This window comes from Pediculus humanus, genomic scaffold, assembly GCF_000006295.1.
Source record: "Pediculus humanus corporis 1103172107803 genomic scaffold, whole genome shotgun sequence".
In the NCBI taxonomy this organism is placed as follows: domain Eukaryota; kingdom Metazoa; phylum Arthropoda; class Insecta; order Psocodea; family Pediculidae; genus Pediculus; species Pediculus humanus.
Genome location: NW_002987394.1, coordinates 97,887 through 112,560, shown reverse-complemented (window position 1 = coordinate 112,560; position 14,674 = coordinate 97,887). Strand labels below are relative to the sequence as shown.

General features: G+C 23.0%; 6 protein-coding genes across 6 annotated transcripts; 3 read left to right on the top strand and 3 right to left on the bottom strand.

Annotated features, from left to right (window-relative positions):
- Positions 1-425: 425 nt before the first annotated feature.
- Positions 426-2,826, bottom strand: Phum_PHUM370700 (paramyosin, putative; the record flags this gene model as incomplete). The annotated part of the gene is made up of 4 exons (XM_002428177.1): positions 426-432; positions 731-852; positions 941-1,240; positions 1,327-2,826. 4 exons carry the CDS (start codon positions 2,824-2,826, stop codon positions 426-428), a joined length of 1,929 nt encoding a protein of 642 aa, XP_002428222.1.
- A 358-nt stretch (positions 2,827-3,184) lies between these two features.
- On the top strand, positions 3,185-4,573 carry Phum_PHUM370690 (Cyclin-dependent kinases regulatory subunit, putative; the record flags this gene model as incomplete). The annotated part of the gene is made up of 3 exons (XM_002428176.1): positions 3,185-3,243; positions 3,864-3,991; positions 4,518-4,573. 3 exons carry the CDS (start codon positions 3,185-3,187, stop codon positions 4,571-4,573), a joined length of 243 nt encoding a protein of 80 aa, XP_002428221.1.
- A 485-nt stretch (positions 4,574-5,058) lies between these two features.
- On the bottom strand, positions 5,059-8,309 carry Phum_PHUM370680 (uncharacterized protein; the record flags this gene model as incomplete). Its single annotated transcript, XM_002428175.1, has 6 exons — positions 5,059-5,085; positions 6,812-6,964; positions 7,072-7,232; positions 7,311-7,592; positions 7,911-8,080; positions 8,149-8,309. The coding sequence occupies 6 exons, from the start codon at positions 8,307-8,309 to the stop codon at positions 5,059-5,061; spliced, it is 954 nt and encodes a 317-aa protein (XP_002428220.1).
- Positions 8,310-8,410: 101 nt separating this feature from the next.
- On the top strand, positions 8,411-9,245 carry Phum_PHUM370670 (RNA recognition motif containing protein, putative; the record flags this gene model as incomplete). The annotated part of the gene is made up of 2 exons (XM_002428174.1): positions 8,411-8,432; positions 8,602-9,245. The coding sequence occupies 2 exons, from the start codon at positions 8,411-8,413 to the stop codon at positions 9,243-9,245; spliced, it is 666 nt and encodes a 221-aa protein (XP_002428219.1).
- Positions 9,246-10,382: 1,137 nt separating this feature from the next.
- Positions 10,383-11,088, top strand: Phum_PHUM370660 (protein lethal, putative; the record flags this gene model as incomplete). The annotated part of the gene is made up of 3 exons (XM_002428173.1): positions 10,383-10,604; positions 10,670-10,891; positions 10,963-11,088. 3 exons carry the CDS (start codon positions 10,383-10,385, stop codon positions 11,086-11,088), a joined length of 570 nt encoding a protein of 189 aa, XP_002428218.1.
- A 1,885-nt stretch (positions 11,089-12,973) lies between these two features.
- Positions 12,974-14,077, bottom strand: Phum_PHUM370650 (uncharacterized protein; the record flags this gene model as incomplete). The annotated part of the gene is made up of 4 exons (XM_002428172.1): positions 12,974-13,084; positions 13,329-13,406; positions 13,489-13,617; positions 14,021-14,077. The coding sequence occupies 4 exons, from the start codon at positions 14,075-14,077 to the stop codon at positions 12,974-12,976; spliced, it is 375 nt and encodes a 124-aa protein (XP_002428217.1).
- Positions 14,078-14,674: the final 597 nt, after the last annotated feature.

Genomic DNA, 14,674 nt, shown 5'->3' with positions numbered 1-14,674 from the left:
AAGAAAATTTTTACTCGACCCGTAACAATTTATTATTATTATTATTTCCGTTACTCCCTAACAAGAGAATCCATGAAAAATAATTTTTTTTTTTTTCCGGTTATCTTGTTAAAAAAAAACTTTCGTAAGTAAAATAATGACAATCGATAGGTGTCGTCAACAAAAAAAAATGGCGGGAATTAAAGAAAAAAATGGCGGAAAAAGAAATGATTTTTTTATCATCATTATCATTATTAATGATTAATATTCTTTGAAACATTACCTTTCCTTATATTTTTCAACTTGAGAAACAAACAAAAACATTTTTCTTTTATACTATTTTTTCTTTTTTTTGTAAATTCTCACATTTCTCATCATTTTTTCTTTACAACAGGAATATTACGTAATTTTTAATCAAGTAATAAAACCGACGTGATAAATGTCTTTTATTTTCTAAGAAAAAAAAACCAGTAATAATTTTTTTTTTCTGTCTGATCGTTTTTCATCTTTTGTAATAATTAATTTTTTAAAAGACTTTACTAAATATAATATGAAAAGTGAAATAATTAAATTAAAACTTTTAAGAAATGTATACGTTTATTATGTCATATTTTAAATTTAATTGGAATAAGGTTAAAAAAAAAAAAAAATTCTATAGTAAAATATTTTGTAAATGAATAAATATTATCTTCTATATCTGTATCTCTTGAAATGAAACCATAATTGAAAAATATTATTGTGAAATTGACACCTAAAACCTCTTTTATATGAATATTCCCATTCTCTGTTAACTATTTTGAATGCTATGTCTTCGTATGGAGGTCCAGCATGAAAACGAAGAACGGCAAAATCCCTGTTGTCTGAACAAGTTGTCTGAAAACAAAATTTATTTATTTTTATTATGGGATGTATTACATGCAGGGGCAAAAATCATAAATTGCATTTTAATGTGATAACTAACCAGATAATATTCGGGAGTTGAATTTTTTTCTATTAAATCTGGATAAAATATATTAAATTTGTATCCCTGAACAATTTTGGGAGGAGGATTATCCATATCGTAATGAGTTTGATTGTATTTGTTCCATTCGAATCCTGTATGAACTCTGTTAAAATATCTTGGCTTTCTAGGCCTGTATTTATCTGACCACAAATACATTTGAGTATCTAATGCTGATTCTACTGAAAATTCTACTTCATCGCTTGTCATTCCCCTCCTCGCTTCCTGGTGAAGTACTCTTTCTTCTGCTGTTAATATATTCTGAAAAAGAAAAATGAATTTTTTTAAATTAAGTGTACGTACTGGTATAGGGTTTCAATACAATATAAAAATTTATAAATATTTACTTCAACTCTTTGACCTGTTCCCAACACTTGATTTCTAGAAAATTCTAATCTTTGGGTATCATCTTCTTCTGTGGTTACCAGTGTACCAGGTTCCAAGTCAGATGGATTTAGATATTTTGGACTATATCCTCCAGATTCATAATCTGCAAAACACTCATTGAGCATGTCATTGACAATGTCTTGTTCATCTTTTTCACTTTCTTGACTATGTTCTGAGTCATCTTCATCTGATTCATAGTTTGGTTCTTGCTTTATAGTATTTAATTGATCTGCATCTTCATAATCTTCACCTGTGGCAGCAACACCTTGTTCTGCTTTTAACATTTCTAATTTATGCCTTAAGTTATCCTGATGCCTGTCTCTTAATCTTGCCCTGGCCATATGAGCTTTAAGTTGAGATAATAATGATTCCCAGTATCCAATATCAATACCATCTGTTTTACATGTGATTTTTGATTCTATTTGCTGTTGAAGTGCTTCCAACTGAGAAGCTGTTTTGCCTTTAAAAACTGAAGCAACATCAGATACGACAGATTGATGAATACCTTCTCTCCTATCGACTGCCACTTCATATTCACTTTGCTTTTCTAACTTTCTCAATTTTTTTAATTCATCTTCAACAATTACAGTTATATCATTCCAATAATCCAAATTTCTACCCCTTTCTAATTCTTTATAAACTTTAATATCTTCTATTAAATCTTCTAGGTCTTTAGTTGTAAGACCATTTAAATAAGTATAGGGCTCATGCATTTCAACAGCATCAACTTCTTCTTCAGCACCTATGTATTTGGCTAACAAGTCTATAGGTTTTGCTCTGCCATCATCAATTCTTATTTTAGACCTTAATCGAGCTTGTTCTAAATGAAATTGATCTTCTTGCCTTTCCCATTCCTGAAACTGTGCAGCTTCTTTATTTCTTTGCATTAATGCCACTTCTTCCTCTCTTTGATGCCTCTCTAACTCTCTCTCTTGTCTTCTTTTTTTTACTTTTTCTAATTCTCTTTTATTTTCCTCCTGCTTTTCCCTATTTCTTTTTTCTAATTCTTCAGAACTTACACCTGTTAAACCATCACGATCAAGTTTTTTTTTCCAAACAAATGTATCTAGTAAATTAGCATCACCAAACGGATTATCAGTATTCGTGTAATGTAAGTAATCACTATCCCAACCCATTCTTTCTTTCCTTTTCCTTTCTTTGGCTTCTTTTTTTTTCAACCTTCTCAACCTTTTTTCTTCTGGAGTTTCATTTAATTTAGCCAACTCCTTAAGTTTTTTAATGTTCTCAGCTTTTTTTAATCTTTCTTTTTGAAGCCTTTTCAATAATTTAATTGAATCAGTAGATGAAGTTGACATTTCAGATTCACTTCTAGATGAACTTGATTTTCTTTCATGTTTTTTTTTCTTTTTGGATTTTGACTTGTGCTTTTTATGACTTTTTTTATAAGTGTATGACTCTCTAGACCGAGACCTAGATCTTTTGCTTTTACTTCTGTCCATTTAGAAATAAAAAAAATACCTATATATCCCAATACAAAAATATACCTATGCTTACTTGTCCAACTAAGGTTATAAAAAAATTTAAATAATTTTTAAAAAATTGAAAAATATTTTACTTATATTATTTTATTTTATTATAAAAATATTTTTCAAATTAATAAAAATTATTAATTTTATTTTTTATTACTAAAAAAGTTAAATAAAGTAGCTCAACGTTTTACGTAGTAGCTGATCATGCGCAGTAAAGAAACGTAAGTCTCATTCGTTTGTTTTAACGGTCAAAGTGAAGTTGCTCTTTTTGTGGTGTAATACTTGATTATAATATTAATAATTTGCTTTAAAATTACATTTTTTAAAGATGTCTAGCGACGAATTTTATTATTCGCCTAAATATTACGATGACAAATATGAATACAGGTAATAAAATATTTAATTAAATTGAATTTTGTTTTCACGGCATAACCCTACTGTCATGTCTCATCTTGTCAAATTTGTTTTCTGTTTTAATTAAAATTATTATTTTTTAATTGTTTTTTACTTTGTCAAATAATTTATTTTAATAAAATTAAAAATGCATTAATGTTTTTTTAATAATTAATTTATTATATTATTAATAATTGAATATTTTGAGTATTAAATGAATAGGCTAAGATAGCGTCTATTTATTTTAGCGCCCGAAACAATAAAAATATAGCACCTGGCCTATTCTTTCTTTTTGTTTTGAATTTTCTTTTTATTCTTTATAATTTTTATAAGCCGTTCATAAATACGTTAGTGAAAAAATATTTTTGCGCGATCTTTGTCGCATTAAAAAAAATCTAAAGAAAAGAATTTATTTGCATGTGCATGTTTATTCGGTTTAAAATATTTGAAATATTTAAATTGTACAAATTTGAAAATTGAATTTTTAAAAATTACTTTCTCGTTTTTTTTTTGTGTTTAAATTTTTAAAATTGCCCAAGGTTTTTTTTTTTTTTTTTTTTTTTTTAATTTATTTAATTTACAACAATAATAATTCTTTCTTTTTTTTTTTTTAGGCATGTTGTTTTGCCAAAAGAATTAGCTAAACTTGTACCTAAATCACACCTTATGAGTGAAAGAGAATGGCGTGATATAGGGATCAAACAAAGTCAGGGATGGATTCATTACATGGTACACAAACCAGGTAAGTTTTTTAAAAATTTTTCAATATTATAAAATCAATCTGTAATGTATGTTTTTCACTCAATCAGTTTTTAGTAGATGTAATTTGAATTGAGAATGGATTCTTTAAAAAAAAAAAAATTATATTCTCTTATTTGTTAGCGATTTATTTTCTTACTCGTAGAAAAAAAAAAAAAAGCAGGGATGTTATCAATAAAAAAAATGACTTTTTAAATCTAAACAATTTTATTTCATGAACCCTAGTCAGGTATATCTTTTGTTGTACACATTTGATAAAAAATAAATAAAGAATACAGACAAGGTGGCAGATGTAAACACACAAAGGCCACAGATGCTTCTAAAAGACAGCTGTAAACCTATTTTAACTTGGTTTGCTAAACCTTTGAAATTTAAAAAAAAGAAAAAAAAGAAAAATGATATCTGAATACACACATGCACACACACACACACACACACATATATTTTTGTATTGATTAAAACATTTTTTTTTAAAAAAAGTACTCACAGTTTTTTTTTTTTTTTTTCAGAACCACACATTCTACTTTTTAAGCGTCCCATCACTAGTCAGCCTGAAAACCGATAATAATAATACTAATAAGAATTAAAAACCCATCAATAAAATAAAGGACACAAAAACAAAGAAAAAATTAATTATATATATATATATAAGACAAACATTCCAGATTAGTAAGTTTTATTGGATTAAATGATCAGTTTGATAGGGTCATTTTACAATAACTTAATTTTTTTGTATACAATTTTTTTTTTTTTTTTTCATTTATTTAAATTTTAATACATTAAATAATATGTTTAAAAAAAAAAAAAAAAAAAAAAATGTTTAAAAAAAAAAAAAAAGTGGAAAAAAAAATTTTTTTTTTTTTAAATTTATTCGTAAGGTTAATGTAATTCTATAAAGGGGTTTTTTTTTTTTTTTTAAATGTAAAAATGTTGAATTATATATTTGATTTTATATTATTAATTAATTATAATATAGATTTAAGATGTAAAGTTTTCTATATGAAAAATGTAGCTTAGTTATTTAGGTATTTGTGATATTTTTTAAAACATCTAACCAAAGTCGAAAATTGAAAGTATCTAAAAAAGAAGATGAAAGAATGTGTGTTTTATATATTTACATATATATATATATATATTTATATTTAGGTTAAATGTTCTTCTAGAGGGAAAACAAGAAAAAATTAATTTACAAAACCTAACATTATAAAAAAATATTTTCAGGTATGTTCTTCATTCATTTCGAAAAATCAGTTAATTAAACAATTTGTAATATTTTGTTACTATTTGAAATGGTTAAAGAAAAAGGAAAAAGAGTAGTAGGAGGAGGGTAGGAGAGTAGGAGGGAGGGGGGAAAATCAAACTATTTTGATTTATGTAAATACAATTTTTTGTAGATTCAAGATTGAGTTATAGCTCAGTGTACTGTGTTGTATTCGGTTAATGAATATTTTACTACTACCAGGTATGTTGTTGAAGGTTTTCGATGTTGTTAAAAACTTTGGTTAGTTGTGTTGTATCCGTCGTATTTTAATAAAAAAAGTAGAAAAACAAATCGTTGAATACATTTTATTAAAAAAAAAAAAAAAAAAAAAAAAAAAAAAAAAGGAAAAGTGTATTATTATATATAATTTTTTTTTACACTTGATCGTTTATATAGGTTTATGTAAAAAAGAATGCTATTTATAAAAAAGACAAAAAAAAATTAATAAATATGTAACCGTATATGATTTGAATCTTTTTTTTTTTTTTTTTTATTCTATATATATATATATATTCAGGATTATGATTTTTATTATACATTATTATTATTATTATTATTAATAATTAAATTGAAGGGGGAAAAAAAAAAAAAGGAAAACAAATCTATTTGTCTCAATATTTTTTTGGATATATTTTTTAAAATTAAAAATAATAATGACTGGGGTTTAATTGATTGTTTCTTAAAAGGTATTAAGTTTTTCAATTTGTTAATTTATTATTATTATTATTACCATTTTCATTTTTTTTACTATGTTTTTTATTACTATTATTATTATTATTAATATTTACGTTTCACTTTTTGAGTTTTTTATGTTTTATGTTTTTTTTTTTTTTTTAATAACGAAAACTTAATTAATAATCATGGGGATATACTTTATTAATGTTGGGGAGAACGGAAATTATTATTATTATTATTAATACCTTCATATTAAATTTTATTTTTTTTATTCTTTTCGTCATTTTTTTTTTTTTTTTTTTTTTTTTTAGCATTTTATGTTACAAAATGTTTTAAATAAATATTATTATTATTATTTTAATAAAAAAAAAAAAATTTTTTTAATTGTCAATTTTTAATTTTTTATTTATTATTATTTAAAAAATTGTTTTAAAAAAAAAAAAAAAGAAAAAATTTACACTTTGGATAATTTTCTTGCTCTTTTCTTTAAAATTAAATTTTCTTTTTTAACTTTTTTCTTAAGTGCTAATTTTTCTTTTTTTTTCAATTTGATTAATTTCTTTTCTTGAGATGACATCTTTGTTTTTTCTTTTGTACCTCCTCCTTTTGTTTTTTGCAATTTACTCTTCTTATTATTATTATTATTAGTATTTTTCTTTTCAATTTTCTTTCGTTTTTTTTTCGGTGACGTTTTTCCTTCCGTATCCTCATCGTCCTCATCATCATCATCATCATCATCATCATCAGGGTTTTTATTTCGATTGTTTACATTTCTTTTTTCAATCATTTTCTGTAATATAAATAAATAAAATGTTAACTAAAATTATTTCCGAAAGACAAAAAAAAAAAGAAAACAAAAATAATTACCATTAATCTTTTTTCTTTTTCTTCAAGTTCTAAATCATCTTCGCTTTCACTTTCATATTCTCCTATTTTGTTTCCATTTTCCACATCAGCTATGTACTCATCATCATCTTCATCATTCTCTTCGACTAATTCCATACCATCTTCATTTTCGTTCTAAATTTAAAAACAAATATTATTATTTCACCAATCAAATTATTTTAACATGCTTTTTAATTATTATTATCATTAAAATATTAAATATTAAAGAGAAAAAACTTTACATTGTCGGAATTGAGAGATTCATCCTTGTTTTTACTTATAATAACTGTTCCATCATTTTTAACAGTAACTTTTTTCCCTAAGGTGCTAAGTACTCCAGTAACTTTCTTTGCTCTTTTTTTAGTATTTTTTAATCTTATGGTACCTAAATTTTTAGGAATATCTAACAAACAAAATATCGATAAGTTTAAGGTTCAATATATTAAGGTATTACAAAAAAAATATGTATAAGAAAGCTTACCTTCGCAAATATACAAAGGAATACTTTTTTGATTTGATGAATGAATATACAACGCTCTAACATTTTTAAATCCTCCAGGTATGACATCATCAGATTGAATTTGTTTTAATATTTCTAATAAATTTTCTTTTATTTGTGATTTTGAATGTGATACAGTACCTACAGGTACAGAATAATTATCAGCAAAAGGTCTTAAATGTAAAGTTGTAGATAATAAGGCTCTCTGAATGTTTTCGTTAAATTTAGGATCAGCAGGAGCATCCCATGCAGGAAATGATATACCTAATGGAAGTCTTTAAAAACGAAAAAATCATAGTTTAATTAAAATTGTTAATTAGTTTCCTCCCATTAAATAATAAAATAATTTTATTACTTGTTTTTAGTAAAAAAAATTTTTCCCAATCCAGCTGTAAATCTGTGATTGAATAATAATGATGTTTTGCATAAAATAAATCGAATCTGTCGACAAGTTTTCTCTTTAATTCGAAAGAACTATATTCATTTTTTAACTGTTTTAAGGGCATTATCTAAAATAAAAAAATTATAAATTTTTATAATACAATGATAAAATTTGATTTAAAAATTATATAGATCACGTACTAACCGTTTTAATTCCTTCCACATTGTGCTTTTCTAAAAATTCTTTGTAATAATCTACTGTTAAATCAATTTCTTCATCAGTTGTTATTTTGTAATTTAATTCACTCCTTCTGTTTGGAACGAACAAACATGTTTCTGGATTGTCTCCAAAACGAGAATGTCGAAGTTTTCTTAATGAAAAATTAAAATTATAAAACGTAATTAAATAAAAAAAAACAGTAAAGTAAATTATACTCACAAATACTTTTTCCTTATACCGTTAATAATAGGTATTTTGAACAAGGTTATTTTCAGATGAATACTTTTTTTTTCAGAAAATAATTTCTTTTTAGAATTTAATTCTTCTAACTTACAAAATGCTTCTACAGAATTATCTACTTCTTTTGTAAAATCTTTCATTTTTAATGTAATGCTACATAAAATAAAAATACATAAATACCCACGTGCTAAGAACGTGTAAATAGAATTAATTAACTGTTATTATTGACACTGCTATTGATATGTCAAACGAATTTAAAGTTAGTATAACTAAAGATATGTAGAATTTTTTTTTTTTTTTATTTCTTTAATTTTTGGAGAAAAAAAAAAAATATGTTTACATTATTATTGACATGACCGATAAAAATTCTTTATTTTTATATTTATTTTTAAATAGAAATCGTTAAATTATTAAAAATGAGTGGAGGATTAGCTCCCAGTAAAAGTACAGTTTATGTTTCAAATTTATCATTTTCACTGACCAATAATGATTTGCATAAAGTTTTTAGTGAATATGGTAAAGTAGTTAAAGTTACAGTAATGAAAGACAGAAAAACAAGAAAGAGTAAAGGGGTCGCTTTTGTATTATTTTTAAAAAAAGAAGACGCACAAAATTGTTGTAAAATGTTAAATGGCAAAGAAATGTTTGGACGAACATTAAAGGCTAGCATCGCTTCTGACAATGGAAGAAGCGCTCAATTTATTCGACGACGTGATTATCCCGATAAATCCAAATGCTATGAGTGTGGAGAAGATGGTCACTTAAGTTATAAATGTCCCCACAATGTTTTAGGAGAAAGACAGCCTCCACCCAAAAAACAGAGAATAAGAAAAAAGAAAAACAAAAATTCGAGTGAACCTAATATTGATTTTGATAGTGATAATGAGGTTTATGAGCCAGATATGGAAACTTTAAGTGCTGCAATAGCATTAGATCATGAGGAAGCGGAAAAAATTAAATATGAATTTAAAGTTGCAACTGGACAATATGAAACGGGTGTAGACAAACCTGAAACTAGTAAAAGAAAAAAATTTAAACAAAATGGTTATTTCAGTGATGAAGAAGAAATTGATTAAACTTTATTTTTATATTTTAAAGCAGAGGAACATGAAAGTCGATATTGTACAGTTTATATTTAATGTATAAAAACTTTTTTAAATTTCAAAAAAATGGATATTTAATTTTTATTTAATATTTTATTAAACATTTGTATAAATCAGAAAAAGTTAAATTATTTACTTTTGTAACTTGAAATAATAAATCGATAAAACAAATAATTCCAGTATTCATAGATTTCATTTATTATTTATCAAACAGACAACTTTAATATCGTTTTTTTTTAGTGCAAGTAAAAGATACTTTTAGTACTATTTTTACAAATTAAAAAATTTTTTATTATGTATTACTAAATTAAATTACTCAATATTGAAAAAAAAATTTGATGAATAATGAGTTAGAAAATGCTTATACATGTGCATTGGATAATCATGAAAAAATTTTTATGTGATGTTTAAAATTAGAGATAACGCCCTTGGATTTATTTACATGAGGATTTTGTAAAATATATTTATGAAAAATATGCATGGAAAATGGTTTTTAAATCTTTATTATGGGATCACCATTTAATTTTTATTAATAATTAAAGAGATCATTTCAATAAGTTGGAATAAATAATAATTATTTAAAATTTTTTTCTCATCAATAATACTCTTCGATTTCTAATTTATTAATTTTAAAACTTTTTTATTCTTTGTAAATCATGAGAAAATTGTTTTATTTTTTATTCTTTTAATTTAATTTATTTATATTGATGTTATTATTATTATTATTTTTCATAGGGTCAATAATTTATTTTGGCTAAAAAAAAATATAGTTCCCAATTTAAAAAAAAAAAAAAAAATAATTTTTGATCAATCCTTGGCATGGCAAATGTTTATTTTTGGATTATTTTAGTTTGTTAAAAAAAATTTTTTTTTTTTTTATTTCTTTCTTCATTCTTTCGAGTTTTATTCATCCAATAAGTTTTTTTTTTTAAATTTTTTTTGTTTTCTTTTATTTTACAAAAAAAAAAAAAAAAAAAGGAAAGGTAAGATTGTTTTTATTATAATTTTTAAAAAATTATTTCTTATTTTTTATTTAAATTTAATTTAATTTATAAAAAAATTGTAACCGTAAATTTACATCGTAGAAAAAATTTTTTTTTTTTTTTCAAGATGTCTCTCGTTCCCTTATTATATCGTGACTGGTGGGATGACTTTGATCGTCCCATGAAACTTTTTGATCAAAATTTTGGTTTGGGTTTGAGAAGAGATGATTTGGTGAGTTCTCTTTTCAACAGTCCAATGCTTCGAAGTGGTTATTTAAGACCCTGGAGAGAACTATCGAGACAATCTAGTGGAAGTTCTACTGTACAATCCGACAAAGATAAATTTCAGGTACGACCAAAAACGGGCAGGTTTAAGACATTGAAATTTTTCATTTAATTCATGATTTAATTCAGGTTATATTGGACGTCCAACAATTTGCACCAAGCGAAATAGTCGTCAAGACGCAAAACAATGTTGTCCTCGTCGAGGGAAAACACGAAGAAAAACAAGACGAACATGGATTTATTTCTAGACATTTTGTTAGAAAATACGTATTGCCATCAGACATCGAGGTATCGAACATCACATCGAGTCTTTCTTCCGATGGAGTTCTTACAATATCAGCTCCTAAAAAGGTAACGTAAAAAAAAAAAATTTTCTTTCGTTCCCTAGCCCCCCTACACCTACAACTCGAATATAATTTCAGACAACTCCTGCTGTTGCTGGAGAACGCGTTGTCCCGATCAATCAAACTGGTAGACCTGCTGTTAAACAAGCACCTTCTACACCAACATCTGAAACTCCAACTTCCGAATCAGCACCAGTAAAATAAATCGAATCTTTTTTTAAATACGTTAACCCTAATTATGACAAAATAAAGGAAGTTCAAATTTCCGCCATTTTGAAACCGGAAATGAAATAATCTTTAACGAATTTCGGTTAACTTTACTAACAAAAAGAGAAATATTTTATGAGTATTTAGTTGAAATAAAATTACCCAAATTGTTTTTATTTTAATTTAATTTATTTAAAACTAAAAAAATAATAATAATAATAATAACTTTTATATAACAGAGTATATAATGAAAAAAATCAAAAAAATACAGAAAGTTTAATATTAAATATTTTTTTAAACAATATATATGATAAAATAAAATATCACAAATATATATTTTTATATATAAAAAAAAATATATATTATTAAGCGTTTAAAACAATTTCAAATGATAATAATGATAATAATAAAATATAATAATATCCGTTGAAATAATTTTATAATTATTGTCAAATTACAATTTGTTTATTTATTTATTAAAAAATTAAGTACCGTATAAAATATATATATATATTTATAAATATTTATTTTTAAATAATTGTTTTTGAATATTGATTAATAATATTTTGAGCCCAGAAATAATTTAAAAAAAAAAAAGTCGGTTTTTTAAATTAATAACATGTTGATAAAAAAATACTTTTTATAATAATAATAATAACAATAATCATTTAATAACCCTTGAATTATTTTCTGACTAGCAGAAAATTCGGTTTATTAAGAAAAAATTAATAATAATAATAATTTTTCTAAAAACATAATTTACCCAATTAATTATTTATGTAAAAAAAAAAAATTTATGTGATCCCATTTTAATTTTAGTTTAATTTTTAAACATCAATAATATAATAGTAATTTTTATTAAATTTATTTAATTTTTTTTTACTTACAAAAAAAGCATAATAAGCATTAAAAAAAAAAAAAAAACAAGATGGCTACTATCCAAGTTTTTTATTACAGCTTTCCTACACCAATAATAATAATAATAATAAAAACAACAAATAAATCAAATTATTTCAATTTAATAATAACTAATTAAATTTTTTTTTTTATTTTTTTTTTCAACTACTAACAATAAAATACAATGTTTGCAAAAAAAAATAAAAAAATAAAAAGAAAAATACTTTTACAATTTAATAATAAGCATACATAAAATTTTATTTTTTTTTTTATGTATAGAAAAAATTAAAAAACATATAAGAAAAGCAATTAAAAAATTAAAAAAAAAAACTTTGGATAAATATTTTATTTATTTATTATTGGTAAATATACTAATTATAACTTGTTATTAAACTTTTTATTTTTATTTTTTTTTGTTTTTTATCAACTAAAAATTTTTAACATATAAATACAATAATGTTTTTATTAAAATATTTGAAAATAAAACAACATTTTTTTTTTTTAAAATTAATAAGTAGATATGAATAAAAGGTAATAAATCATCAACAACAAATACATAAAGTATTTAATTTCAAATAACTAAATTATTTAACTTTTAGGTTGAACTAAACATCATTATTAATCTAAAAAAAAATTATTATATATATAAAATTCTGATTGTTATACTGTAGTTACTGTAATACTTAAAAAAAAAAAAAAATGATTTCCTTTCGAAAATTCTAAATACACATATTATTTTAATTATTATTATTATTATTATCATTTAAATGCAATTAAATTATTTTGGTTTTCAAAGCATATATAACTTCTTTTTTTCTAAGTAATGTTCAGTCATGGATGAAAAAATTTAGAAAATATAAATATAAAATTTTGGTAAAAAAAATTCTAGAAAGCTAGTAAATAAATTTACAATAATATTTTTATCCACTCCTCCATAAAAATTATTTTAAAAATGAAATAATAATAATAATATTGTAATACTGAATCATGTAGATGTAACACCTTTTCTAGCGACGAGAAGATTTAATACAGGATGCTTTTTTATATAAGTAACTGCTTTTTTATGCGTAACCATTGTAAAATCATATCCATTACACTGAAAAAATTAATTTTTATAAAATGTTTATTTTAATTGTTTTTAATTATTAATAATTAATATTGAAATGTAATTAGTTTTTTGTTTACATATTAGCATTCGATAAATTTATTTAAATTTCTCTTCACAGCTAAAAAAGTTTTTATAATTACCATTACTGCTATGATATGTAATCAAAATTAAAAATAGGCATAAAATTATTTTAAATCTGAATTAACTGTTAAACTTTATCTAATGATCATACCTGTAATATTTTATCATGCATTCTAAGTCCAGATTTTGCTGCCGGACTTCCCTCATGTACTTCAGTCACATAAATGCCCTACAATAAATTAATAATTTTAAAATTATTTATTATTATATTATTTAGAGTTGATATTTCAAATAATTTAAACATAATTTACATTATCTGTATAGCCCTGAGGACTTTTTCTAAAATCTTGATCAATTCCGCCTCCTATTTTAAAACCACATTTAAGTACTTTTCTTCCTTCACAATCTAAGCCGGATTCTTTTTGAAGAGTGATAGGAATCTGAAAAATAAATGTAGATTTAAAATACATTTAATTTTTTATTTTAATTGAGTTAATAATTCTAAATTAAAAAATAATCTGAAAAGGCAATACAATAATTTGAATAATAGTACTATTTATAGAAGTCTAAGTCATAGAATTACTGAGAATTGTTAAGGTATTTATGACTCAATTAAATAAACAATACGAAATATTTATTATTTTTTTTATTAATAAATCAGAATAAATATAATTTATTTAAGGCATGAGCTAAAGACGTTTTATTAAAATAATAAAATCAAAAAGTTATTCAAAAAAAAAAAAAAAAAAACAAATTAAAATAAGGTGTGAAATATTAAAATATTATCTATACGAAAATTCATATAGGTACGAATGAACCGTTTAATTTATTTATATTACTTACACTTAAACACTCCATAGCCGTGCCAGCCTGATGCTGAAAAGCCATTTTAGCACACATTGCATAGCCTTTTAGATTAAAGTCTATACAAAATTAAGACAAACACCAAAATTGTTTTTAAAAAAAAAAAACAAATTGAAATAACTAACAAATTTAGTAAATTTAGATAAGAACATAGAGTCCCTGACCTCAGTTTGTTTGCAATTGTGATGACCTAATATTTGACAAAGTGGCGACAATATTTTTCATTTTTTTTTTATTCCTAACGTTTTAAGCTCTAAAACCTTTTTATAATTTAAAACTCCATTTAATTATTTATAAAAATAATAATAATTGTAATAATTTTAAAATTAAACAATCCTTTCTTGTTTATAAGTTTTAAAATTATTGATGAAAAAAAATTATTTGGTATTAAAATTAAATTTTTTAGTTATTTTAAATAAAGAAAAACTTTAAAATTTACAAATTTATTAAAAAAAAAAAAAAAAAAAAATTTAACTTTTTTTTAAAATGCATACTTGAAAACTTTTGTCGCACAAATTTTATTTAATGACAATATGGCGAATTTTGAGTGTTTGGTATTTAAAAAGCTACAATTTAATTTCAATTTTTTAATTTTACGCCGTATTTTGATTAATCGTTATTTTAATTAATTGT